The 13,196-nt window shown below is 36.1% G+C and overlaps 1 protein-coding gene across 1 annotated transcript; it reads left to right on the top strand.

Annotated features, from left to right (window-relative positions):
• Positions 1-5,754: 5,754 nt before the first annotated feature.
• LOC114288700 (glycine-rich RNA-binding protein 4, mitochondrial) lies at positions 5,755-9,454 on the top strand. Its single transcript, XM_028232264.2, has 5 exons — positions 5,755-5,970; positions 7,444-7,614; positions 7,716-7,784; positions 8,962-9,068; positions 9,156-9,454. The coding sequence occupies exons 2-5, from the start codon at positions 7,479-7,481 to the stop codon at positions 9,294-9,296; spliced, it is 453 nt and encodes a 150-aa protein (XP_028088065.2). The 5' UTR covers positions 5,755-5,970; positions 7,444-7,478; the 3' UTR covers positions 9,297-9,454.
• Positions 9,455-13,196: the final 3,742 nt, after the last annotated feature.

Here is a 13,196-nt window from a genome sequence, read left to right as displayed (position 1 = left end):
CTGCTCTCTTGAAGCCCTGCTTGTCAGCCTGTTTTACCTTCTCCTTTATTTCGGCATCCTTCTTTCTTTCAAGTTTTAACAACTCGCGCAAGTACTTGTCCTTCAGCACAATGACAGTCTTTTGTTTTTCGGCCTCGGCCGAACTAACCATTCCGGTCAAACGACCGACCTCACCTCGGAGTTCGGCCATTTCCTTTCTGGCCTCCTCTAGTTCGGCCGATTTCGCCTCTGCCTCGGCCGCCGCTTGCCTTGTCACTTTCCTCAGCTCCAGTACTCTCCTGTGGGTGATTTGGTTCTTTTGAATGGCCTGACAAAGCAACTTCCTTTTAACCGAAGAAAAAGTTGAAAATAAAAAGAGGAAAAAATAAGAAATTCGACCGAAGTTACTAACCAGAATCATCGATTTAGTCGCAGACCGAATGGACTTCAGCTCGGTGGTTAATTGTTTTTGGTGATGCTCCATGTCTCTGGGCAGACACACGCTCTTGGCCAGGTTGATGGCCAACAGGTGGTCCTTCTCAGCAACGACCGAGTCTGTGTCTAGAATGTCTCGGTCGTTGAAGGTTAATTTCGGTGCCCAGCAGCCGATGGTTCGGTCGGAAGACTCCGGAAGGGGGCTCGGTGGTAAGCTCGGCTGAATAGGAGTTTCTTCATCAATCGAAACTCGTTCGGGTTCGGAAGTTCGGGCACGTTTGGTTCGGCGGGAAGAGGATGGCTGTTGGGAAGGAAGGGCGACAACAGCAGGTTGCGGTTGGCTGGGAGGCGCCACTTCGGGCCTAGCTGTTTCGGTAAGAAGGGCCCTGACCCTGCTCCTTTTCGCCATCTCTTCTTCTGCGGTTAGAGGGACAAGTCTTATCTCGGGCAAAGTTGGGTCCGGTTCCGGTGCCTCTTCAAGAAGGAAGTCAGTCACCTTTGCTTTCCGTCGACCGCTGTAACGGTAGGTCGGTTCGAAATTTAGAAGCTTGGCCCAATCCCTTTCTTTAACCCGAAAAGCGGCTCGCAAGACTCCGAGGTTAGGATAGCTATACAGGGAATGGAGATGGGCAAAATCTGCAAAAAAGAGAGAAGTGTTAGTTCGGCTAACAGACTAAACAACCGAGATAACTTACAAAGCAGAAGACCGAAGTAAAATTACCAGGCTCTCCCATTTTCCAATTTATAGGTCGGCCAGGAATTTGAGCTTGAAAATCCTCAAAGTTCCCAGAGACCCAAAAGAAATCGTCATCGTTAAGATCTTTGTCCGGAGTGTGCTTGATTATCTTCTCTCGGCGGCGGCGAATTCTAAGGTAGTAGACCCACCCAGCATTCTTTGAGCCGATAGAGTATTGATGAAAGATCTCGGCTAGACCAAGATTCAGTCCGGTTTGGTGGTTTAATGCGGCTATCCCCATTATAATACGATATGTATTGGTGGATAGTTGGGTGGGACATAACCTAGTCTGTCTAAGAAATTCGCAGATTAGCGGTTGGACAGGAAACCGTAGTCTGGTCTCTATTATGGATTGAAGGGTAAAGGGCACGAAGCCTTCATTGTTCCAGGGGGTAGCATCTTTTTTGGCCAACGCCAGATGGACATCATCAGGAATCTGGTAATCTTGCCTAAATTCGGCCAGGCCACCAGGGGTTTCGACTAAATATCTATACTTACCCATTTATTGTATAAATTATGAATAAATTATTTCGGTACCAAAACTAGGCTCAGTAGCTCGGTTGAGCACACGCAGGAGTGCCTGGGCAACCTAAGTCTGCAAAGTAGAAAACAAAGGGGTTAAGCACAGATCGTCGGACCGCGCTACAAATTATAAGCAAGATATACAAATCCTACTTCGGCTTAGTGGGCTGGTTCTACCTCGGCTCATTAGAAGGTTTCTTAGCTCGGTTTCGAGCAGTTTAGACCGGTTTAACGTCTAAGGGGCAGCTTTCTGAGTTCGGTCTAAAAAACTAAGAAAGCTGGTTTAGTCCCAAGGCCTAAATCGGTTGCGATGTGAGGAAAGTTACTCCGGCTGAGCCCCTAGGGGCGGCTTTCTGAGTTCGGTTTCAGAACTACGAAAACCGGCTTGGCCCCAAGGTCTTAGCTCGGTTGGAGACCGAAGTACCTAGTTCGGTATATACAAGCTTGTTCGGTAATCTTATCTTGGCTAGAGTGGTTCAGAAGAAACTACTGACATTCCTACAAGTTCTAGTTCGGTTATTGACTTCAGAAGTCTACGTATTAGGGGCAAACAGAATCCTAGTTCGGTCGCAATGTGATTTTGGATCTAAGGCTTGTTTTTCTACATAACAGTTCATACACATACAAGTTCTATTCATTTTTTCATGAAAGTACAGAAGCAAAAACAAGGAATACACGAGCATGCTTCACCCAGATAGAAAAAACAGAAATGAAGAAAGCAAAAAACAACAACAAGAAGTTTTCTCAGAACTTACCAGTTTGGAGAAGAAGAAGTTGAAGATGAAGCAGTGGCAGCAACGGAAGCACGAACACAGTAAGCGCAAAGCTCAAGAACTCGATCAGCCAAAAAAGCAGAGAGAGAGTATGAAGGGTGGTAAAAGTGAAGATACCCTAGCCTCAGGGTTCACTTTTGTTAGAAAGCCCAAAATTTGGGCGGGAACCGTCTTGAGATCTCAAAGCACGAAGACGGCGTGACAGCCGTCCTTAGCCAATCAGAGCTTGCCACGTGTCACTGGAATAGGAAGCGTTACAGACACTATGATTGAAGAGACGTTTTGACCGGACATAGTGATACCCGAGGTGAACATTAGTTCGGCTGGAAAGGCTAAAAGGGTTTTTTAGCTCGGCTGAAAAAGCGTAACAAACTTTAGCTCGGCCAGAAGGCTGGTAATCCCAATCATGTTGCACAGATGGAATTAAGGGGCAATTAAGAGGGCAATTTTTGGGAAAAACTGGGCCGAGCTGCGAGTTAGGCTTTAAGGCTCAGAAAAGCGAAGGACTAAGTAAAAAAGGCCGTAATGGTTACTCCGGCCTAGGAGAGACAGAGTTACTCCGGCCCAAAGGAGGTGGAATTACTTCGGCTTACGAAGTAATAGAGTTACTTCGGCTAGAGGATTGTAAAGTATTTCGGTTTGGGGAGCAACTTGGAGTTAGACCGGCCTTAGAGGCATACCGGTTTGAGAGTTATGCCGGTCGAGTCAGTGGTTCGGTCCGAACGTACCACGGTTCAGGTATTAGAGAACCGAGATATGATAGCATGAAGAAGAACCGAACAACTGTTAGTACGGCCTACTTGGTGGCTCGGCATAGCCATTTTTACTTCGGTCAAATAGAAGTTCGGCCATAAAGAGAACCATCCCACTTGGTTTAAGCAGTGGGGGAGGGTGTGAAAGGATAAGCATTATCCTCAGGAGAATGAATCCTAGAAGGACTCTGCATGGAGAAATACAAGTCCTACTAGGATTGTGCCATATGAAACTTATAAAAGCTCACAAGCATCACCTTGGAGGAGGTAATTGAACACAATCTTTCTGAGAACTTAGAGCTTTGTCTATTTGTCAAGTTTTCTGACTTAGGCATCGGAGAGGTTTCCGGCACACACCCGCCGGCTAGCTCACGTTTGTGTTTTCAGGTGACAAAGCGACGTCGTACGGAGGAGCGTGGACTTGGTCAACAGGATTATACGAGGAGAATTATTTCCTCTCCGTACAATTATGTTATTAATAATCCAATAACAAAGAAATTGAAATCATCTTTTATCCATTCATAATCAAAATTATTTTTTCTGTTAGTAGTCAACTAAATTTGATTTTTATTGGAATCTTGATTTTTCATAATTATGTATTATGTTTGTTTTGCTTAATGATTTTTTTTTTTTTTTGGGGGGGGGTTTAACTTAAGACTTATTGAATGGTAGTGACGACAAAATGGCACAGAAAAATATTACACCACTACTACTGCACAGTTACACACACTCTTGAATAATAGCACTCAGTATAATATAGGGTTATTCGAATCACACAATTCGTTTAACTCGAATTGATCAGCATATAAATGGGCGACTTTTCAGGCATAATGAGAACGGATGCAGTTTGAAATATGATATTATTGTAGGTTGCGAATGGATTGTGGGTTTTACCTGCACGCGCAAGAATATGCCGCACTTAGACTTTTTTTTATTTTATTTTTTATTTTAAAACTTGAACCATTGACTTCATTCATCATAACTTAGATATTTTTAGATTTTGAATGATTTTAGTTTAATTGTATTGTTAGGTAGTAAATGATTTTGATGATTTAATTTAGAATTTTGTGTTTTTAATTTTATAAGTTTTAATTTATTAATTATTAATGTTGTGAGTTTTATAAAATGGGAGGAAAATGACCCAAAATAAATATTTATAAAATGGGGGAAAAAAAGGCCAAAAAATAATTTTTTTAAAGAAAAAAATCCAATCCGCAAACCACTTGCAACCGCTTGCATATCCTTGAATCTTATTCGCACAAACCGTAACCTGCACTGCGAGCGGTTGCAGATTCAATTTTTCCTAAATTACACATATGCGGGCGGGTCCAAACTGCAAACTGAACCGGCCAAAACCGAACCGTGGACACCCCTACTGTATAGGGTGCAGCCAGGTTCGTTCAGGTTGAAATTCAAGCCTAACTCAAATTGTGTTGAGATCTGTCGAGATTTAAATTGTAATTTGAGATTGCCTGTCGAAGTTCGACCCAAGTTAAATTCAAATTGTTTGAGTTGCAATTGTACATGAATTTTTATTCTTTTGTTTTCCAACTAAATTATTAATTTATTAAAATTATAATATATTTATATATATATTTTAGAAAATCATTAATAATATCAAAACAAATAATTTATATAATGTAAGAGAGATAGCTATGATAGTATTTACAATTTATGAATAAAAATAAAAAAGATAAAATTTTGTGTTACTTGTGTATATAATATATATTTAATATGATTTAATAATATAAATTACTTTTTTTTAGATGGTAATAATCTAAATTATTTTAATATCATGTAATAGTTAATAATTTATATATATATTTAATATTTTTATATATCTATATATGTACAATTCGAGTTGCGAGTTGGTCAAGTTATTTGATGTCATTGTCTAAGCTTGTCTAAATTTAATTTGAACTTTTGAATTTTTGCTCAAATCTATATCGAATTCAAAAATATCTTGTCAAAGTTTTAAAAAAAATTCAAATTGAGCTTAGATTATTCTAGTTGAGCCTGCTCATTTTACACCCCTACTCCGGAAGAAACTTGTAGTAAAATTTATATAAAGTTCATTTGTACTGGATTAAAATAGTATAAAAAATGGCGTCAATTTTATAGTAAACTTTTATATACATTTAAAAAACGAGAATAAGTAAAACAAAATAAGAAAAATTATATTGGCACATAAAATTTATACAAATAATGAAATTGTGTAAATGACATTTTTTAAAAAAAAAATTTATATAAATTTTATATTAATGTTATAGACCCACAATTTAAATATATAAAAAGTTAGCATATATCATATCACATCATTATAAATCTAATTGTAATTTTTTATTTATTTATTTTTATGAGTCTTAAACATTTTCCGTATATATTATTATTCATTACCCATGGAATAAAATTCCAAATTTAAGCCCATTAGGCTTGGGTATACATTTTCGGGCCGAGTTTGACCTATCAAAAAAAGTAGCCTAAGACATTGGGCCGGCCAGATGCTTAAGCCCCACCACTGATAAGTATATCATCAAACCGATACTTCAGCGGTTGCAAGTATATCATCAAACCGATACTTCAGCGATTGCACGATAAAACAACCGCAGACGAGCCACACCCAATTGCCGAATTCCACTATATAAAAGACAAAAGATATTTTATAGCGTCAAATTGAAGTGTCTAGCTACTAGAAGAGAGAGAGAGGCATAAACCCTAGCCGCTCAATTTTATTCTCTCTCTCTTTAAACCCTACTCTCAGCTTCTGTTTTAGGTATAATCTTTTCATAAACCCTATAAAATCTAGAACTAATTTTCTGTGTTGAGCTAATTTTCTGTTGATTTTGTTGTTTATTATATTATTTTGATTTGATGTTGTTTTATGTGCTATTAGTTTTTGTTTTGTTTAAATATGAAGTATGAGTTGGAGGGTCTATTAAATTTTGGGTTTCTTCTGCATGATGTTGAAGAATTGGGTTTGTGTAGTTAGTAAACTCTGTGTGGGTAGATAGTAAGCATTTTTAGCTCATGGGTTGATAATGGTTTCTGCCCAAAAGTAAAAATGATAATCTCATTAAAGAAAACTATTTTTGGTTCTGAAATATCATTGTCACATTCTATAATTATTATTATTATTATTTTTTTTTTCAGCATGATATTTCAGAATGTGATTTCTGAAGTAAAGTTTCAAAATGTGAAATAAACTTCTCTTGCACCACTCGTGAGGTTTGTTATGATATTAAGCTGTACTAAGTTGATATTTTTGTTCCACTAAAATTGGAGTTGTATCTGTTTTCTTTGTTGGGTGGAAATTGCTTTCCTAATAATTGTTTTGATGTGAATGATGTTGTGTTTGGTTGGGGGATTTGGAGAGGGATTTGGAAAGGAAAATGGAAAAGGTAGGTGAAATGTGAATAAATCATGCCTATATTTCACATAGTTTCACACATCTTTTCCCTTTCCCTTTCCAAATTCCTCCCCAAATCCCCCAACCAAACACACCATTAGTAGCAGAACATGATCTTTTCCCAAGTGGAAGGGTTTTCTTGGGGAATGGGAAATATGGTCTATTTCCTTCTCTTCTAAATAGTGCTTCTTGATTATGAGCTAAATTGTCTTCATGATTATCATTGTGAATCCCACCGACAACGTTTGGATAATTATTAAATTACTCCAATGTTGTCATAATTTATTAAATTGTTTCATAAGAGACACTATCCTGTTTGTTTTGACAATCTGGAACGATTCGTGAACATTCTTATACTCTGAATACATTGAGACTTATTCCATTGTTCTAAGATCATTTTGAACAAGATGTAACCATGGTTCTGTTATTCTGGCTTGCGTCTCTTTCTTGTTCACAAATTCGTACTACGGTTGCATGAAGTTCGCCATGCAACTACAGAAATCTGATTTATCCTAAAGTTGAATAGTTTCCAAATTTGAATTTGTGGGCATTGCTGATGGTAATTGCAAGCAAAAGATCTCTTGGGGTAAGATCAGTGAAGATTGGTTGGATTAAACTTGTGAACATTCTAATTAGCCCATACCGTATTGCCCATGGTTGAATTTTTCGGCTAACATTTGTTCTGGGCAACAATTGCTCTGATTGGGCATTTTTGACTGCAAGAAATATTATTCCAGCTCTATAGTTTTTTTATTTACCTTTTTCTGTGATATATGATTTCAAACTTGAAAACTTAGAATTGAAATGCAATAACTGTTTTTTACATCATATGAAATGCAGGTTCGTGGAGTGCAAAGTATAGTTTGATTGTCAAAATGGCTTTCTGTAATAGATTTGCAAGTATAATGAGGCGAACCATTTCCCAGAACAGTGCATCAATTGGGCAGGTTCCAACGGCATCTATGCTGAATGCCATTCGTTACATGTCATCTTCCAAGCTTTTCATTGGAGGTATGTGCTTGAGTTTTGTTTTGTTTGGTGAGCTAAATATAGTGCAAGTTGTTTTGGTTCCATAATTGCTTTTGAAGCACCATCGATTTATCTATTTACAGGTCTTTCGTATGGAACCGATGACCAGTCTCTCAGGGATGCATTTTCTGGCTTTGGTGATGTTGTGGACGGTGAGTTTAAATCTACCATGGATTTATTTACACTATATAATGCATACATGTTATCCTGTCCAAGTTCATAAAAAGCATGTCATGTATGAGAATAAAGCTTATATTTAATAAACTTGTATTGTCTTTGGTTGGCAAAAAATGTATTTGGCCAAGTTCTAAATTCATCTGTTATTACAGCCACACACACTTGTTGGTTATGTACGGGGAAAGTGTGCATTCAGAGTATAGAAATAATCAGTAGGATTTACATCTAATACTAAGAAAATATTTTTTCGGGTTTAATGGAGGAGTTTTCCTCATATTTTGTTTTCAAAAGGTGGAATTTATGTAGTATCTTTTATATCTGCCATATTTATCCATTCTTCTGCATGATAGATTTTACTTCATTTGCTGAGTCAACGTGTTCTCTAATTACTCACTTAAGCTGTCTGATTTGGTTGATTGGTTTGCATGTGCCTGTTGAATATGATTGATCAAATGTTCTGATGATGACCCCCATATGCCAACATTCTTGTTAGTTGATGCCAATATAAATTTGTATCTTAATAGGCGAGAATATTACGTTGCGTTTGGTAGAATTTTCTAAATATGATTTGAGAATAGAGTTGTATTTTGAGTTTGTGAGTTTTTGAATTATAATTTGAGTGTAAAAAATTTGCTTGGTGAATGAATTTTGAAGAGAGTTTTAAATTGAGTGGGGACTTTTAATGTATCATATGATATTTGATACAAAAATTTACAACTCATAACCAAATACACAACTCAAAGTTCTATTCAAAACTCAAAATTTTTTAGAACATTCTGAATTTTTTTTAATTTAAAATATAAAGGTGGCATTTGTAAAATTTAAAAAAAAAAAAAATGCATTGTTCCGGTCAACCGGCCGGATATCCGGGAGGATGACTGGCCAGACATCTGGGAGAACGACCGGTTAACCCAAATTTTCTTGCTTTGGACAGAATTTTCAAAAGTGAGTGGAATTAATTTTTGAAAATCGTAAACAAACACCACACTCAAATGTAATAGTAGAGCTCCTTAAACAAACACCACACTCAAATGTAATAGTAGAGCTCTCTAAACAAACACCATACTCACCCCCTTCCAATTTACAAGTTTTCTATGGTGTGTGGTATTGTGGTAGCTTGTATACTCAACTTTCAGTGGTTCTGGTGTGCAGCAAAGGTCATCACTGATAGAGAAACAGGGAAGTCTAGGGGATTTGGGTTTGTGAACTTCACTAGTGACGAATCTGCCACCTCGGCAATGTCGTCTATGGATGGACAGGTGAGAATTTAATGCGGTAGGCAATGTTTCATACATATATTTCAATGTTCTTGCTTTTGGTAACTCTAACTTGCTCTTTGCTTCCAGCCACTGGATGGGCGGACCGTTCGTGTGAGCTATGCCACCGAAAGACAATCATCTGGTCCCAGTGGTAATTTTGGAGGTGGCTACGGTTCTGGAAATTATCGTGGTGGGTATGGTGATGCTAGAGAGAATGATCGTTTCTAAGCCATTGTTGGATAGTTTTGCTGTCTATCGCATCGGCTATGCTACATTGTTTACCTATCTAGGATCATGAGGTGCATTACTGTGTTTTTAAATTTATTTTCCAGACCTAATTTTGTTATGGCATGCTTTCAATACAAATTTGCTTTTTACTGCCTAAATCTGTAGTTCATGTCGTACTCGCTCTGTTTGCATTATTTTGCTGGAAGGCTGGAATCATATAGCTCAATTACAATGAATTGGAATGAATCATCAATGACATTACAAATTACAATTACGTATATAAATTTCTACAATGGGAGATAAAGATACCCCAAATAAAAAAGGGAAGATCCTCTTCTTTTCTTTTCCTTTCATTTTTTTATTTTTATCTGGGTTGCAAAAGGGCTTGGGAATGAATTTTTTGAAAACCCATCAACTACAACTAGAACTAGAAAGTTCTCAAAAAAAAAAAAAAAGAAAAAAAAAAGGAACTCCCTTACACAAAGTTCAAAATTCATCTAATCTCAAAATAAAATATTTGTACTAATTAGTTTTATATATTTTTAGTTGTTACTAATTTTTTTTTTTTTTTTTTTTTAAAAAAAAATTGTTGTTACATTGAACGACTTCCGTTAGACTCACTTAAGACTCGTCGGAATATTCAACATCAATGAGAAGGTGTCGGAGCATTACTGAAAGTTCGCCGGAGTGTTTTGAGCATCGTCGGAAGTTTGTCGGAGTATTCTAAACGTCACTGGAAAATTTTAAGAACATCATTGGAAACTCACCGGAATATTTAGAATATTGTTGAAAAAAAAGAATAAATGGAGAAATTATAGCTAAGAAACATAACAACAAACAATAATAGGAAAAAGTATATATTATTTTTTAATTTTTGTAGGGTTTAAGAAAATAATCTGTAATATTGATTAAACTGAAAAGTAAGTTTTGAGATTGTAAAATGTTGCAGTTTTAATTTTACAGTTTCAAAGTATTATTCTATTAAGCTGGAAAACACATTATGAAATTGTAAAATTTTACAGTTTATAAGGATGATTTTAGCACCAAAAAGAGTAGAAACTTTAAAATTTTATAGTTTTCACCGCTTGTAATTAAAACTTAAAAACAACTTATTCAGAATTTGAAATTTTTTTCCACTAAAATAGAAAAATAACCGTGTAATAGAGAAAATGTAAAAAAATTAAGAAATCGAAGGAAAGAATAGATATAGAAAGAATAGTATATTCCGACAACTACTTTTAGTTTAAATCTAGTCGGATCTTATGTACATCTACTCAGATCTGATGTAGATCTACATTAGATTTGAGCAGATCTACTCATCTTCTTCGTCGTCGGTGAGGATGAAGTAATAAGTTGATGTCGGTGGTTGGTGGTTGTCGGTGAATCTCAATCAATGGTGGTCGTCGGTCACCGATAACTATATATTTGAAAGAGAAAGAGAATAAAGAATGTGTGATCACCAGTCGTCGGACATGACAAAGAGAAGGAGAGGAAAACACAGAAAAAAAAGAGAGGAAAATGTAAAGAATGAGAGAAAACACAAAGAGTGAGAAAAACGTGTAGGATTTTTGCATCCACTAAAAAAATTATTAGATTAAATAATGTACACATATTTCAAACATGACTTACGGTTAATTTTTTCAAAAAAGAACTAGAAATAGAAACCTGCTTTGATTGATTTGATACCCATTTATCATGGCCCAACAACTTATTGGCCCAGCAATTTAAGTTACGTGGATCTGTTAATATGATTTAAAAGTTTTAAGTCCAAGTTATTAGTAATAATCTATTTGATTTATTACATGCCATGCTAACCTTTCATATCCAATCAATGTGGATTATTACGAGTACAACTCATAATTATGACAATTGTTTTCATTAACTCAGAAAAAATTTGATCCAAATAACTTGGCAAATGCAATAGATAGAGTGGGCCTTCCTATTCACTCGTGTGCATGTTACTATTGATAATTTAAATGGGTTTAAGTGGATATTCATGTCAACCCATTTAGGTCTAGTTTTAGGTCCCATTTGTGATAAATTGTTTTAGCCCTTCTTTTTTTTTTTTTTTAATTTATTTTTTTGACTATTTTAGCCTAACTAAAAAAATTTATTTGGGATAAATTTTTTATTTTTTTTAATTAAATAATTGTGAGAGAAAAAATGAAATGATTATATTTTAAATATAACATTTTGTCTTATTAACTAAATCAGCCTATTTTATATTTTTGTTGGCTAATTTAGCCTCAATTCATATGCCAAACTTGCCTTTATGTGCAAGTTTCTTTTTAAAGTAAGCCTTATTTCTCTACTTTCTGATTCATCACTCTGTAATGTAATTGTTGCATGTGATTTCTCAAATAATTACCTCAGCTTGTTTAGTTTGGACTTTCAGGTAGAAAGTTGAAATTTTTTGTTTTCTGCTTTTTTTTTTTTTTACTGATTTTTTTCAATATTCTAAGCAATTTATTTATTTTTTAAAATTTTTTTAGACATATTTAACATAAATATATTTAAAAAGTATAATATTTATGAAAAAAATATTTCCAAAATTCACTAAATACTAAAAATACAAAAAAAAAAGAAGAAAAGAATTCAATACATTTTTCGTATTTTTGTGTATTTATTGATTTTTTTATTTGTAAATATTTTACTTTTTAGATATAGTTAAAGTGTATCTAAAAAAGTTAAAAAAATAATTAAAATTTTAAAAATATTCATTAAAAATATTTAAAAAAAACACAAAAAGTAAAATATTTAATTTTTAGAAAATTAAATTCAAAAAAATTACAATCAAACACTATTTAGTGGACATGATTTGAGTTCAGTCCACTAAGCTCAAGCTCATATAAATCACTAGTTCTCCTACCGTGAGCCCACTTAGCTTGATCAAAACGGGCCTACTGATTCTGTTACTTTCCTCTTAAGGATGGATTTTGAATTTACAAAATTATTTATAGAAAATAAAAAATGAGATTTTTATTGATAAGTCCAATTTGGAAGTGTTTTAACCCAAGAAATCCATGAAGGAATTTTTTAACCCATTTAGTCCCATGTATGTGTAGTTTTATTCCATAAAGTCCATTTCTTGATTTACACTATTTTCTTGGACACTTATGCCCTTATATTTAATTTTGATACCCTTATAAATATTTTTTCAATGATTAGCAATTTAATGATGTGAAAATTCATATTTTAAAATTCACATTTGTAGGAATGTAAATTGGCCCGTAGGTGGCCTGAAACCCGCCCGCGAGCCAGGGCGGGCCCGGCCCGTTGACAATGTGAATATTCACATTGACATGTTAAAATTCACATTAATAGGAGTGTAAAATTGGCCCCCGTCCCGTGGCGGCGCGAAACCTGCCTGTGGCCCATGGGCGGCCCGAGGCGGGCCCGGTCCGGCCCGTTGACAATGTGAATATTCACATTAACATGTTAACATTCACATTGATAAGAGTATAAAATTGGGCCGCGGCCCATGGGCAGCCAAAAGCCCGCCTGCAGCCCGGGACAGGCCCGGCCCGGCCCGTTGACAATGTGAATATTTACATTGACATGTTAACATTCACATTAATAGGAGTGTAAAATTAGCCCACGCCTTGTGGCTGCCCGAAATCCGCCCACGGCCCGGCCTGTTGACAATGTGAATGTTCACATTGACATGTTAACATTCACATTGATAAGAGTATAAAACTAGACAGCAGCCCAGGGCGGGCCCGACTCGGCCCGGCCCGGCCCGGCCCGTTGACAATGTGAATATTCACATTGACATGTTAACATTCACATTAATAGGAGTGTAAAATTGGCCCACCGTCCCGTGGCGGCGCGAAACTCGCCCGCGGCCCATGGGCGACCCGGGGCGGGCCCGGTCCGGCTCGTTCCGGGCCGTTGACAATG

The sequence above is a fragment of the Camellia sinensis genome, chromosome 6 (assembly GCF_055761805.1).
Source record: "Camellia sinensis isolate YWXY chromosome 6, ASM5576180v1, whole genome shotgun sequence".
Taxonomy (NCBI): Eukaryota; Viridiplantae; Streptophyta; class Magnoliopsida; order Ericales; family Theaceae; genus Camellia; species Camellia sinensis.
The sequence above is the reverse complement of the archived record's forward strand: the minus strand, read 5'-3'. Positions and strand labels throughout refer to the sequence as shown.

Coding starts and splice junctions, on each gene's coding strand:
- LOC114288700 (XM_028232264.2), top strand. CDS start 7,479: ATGGCTTTCTGTAATAGATTTGCAAGTATAATGAGGCGAACCATTTCC. Junction 7,615..7,715: donor TTCCAAGCTTTTCATTGGAG/GTATGTGCTTGA, acceptor ATCTATTTACAG/GTCTTTCGTATGGAACCGAT. Junction 9,069..9,155: donor TGTCGTCTATGGATGGACAG/GTGAGAATTTAA, acceptor CTTTGCTTCCAG/CCACTGGATGGGCGGACCGT.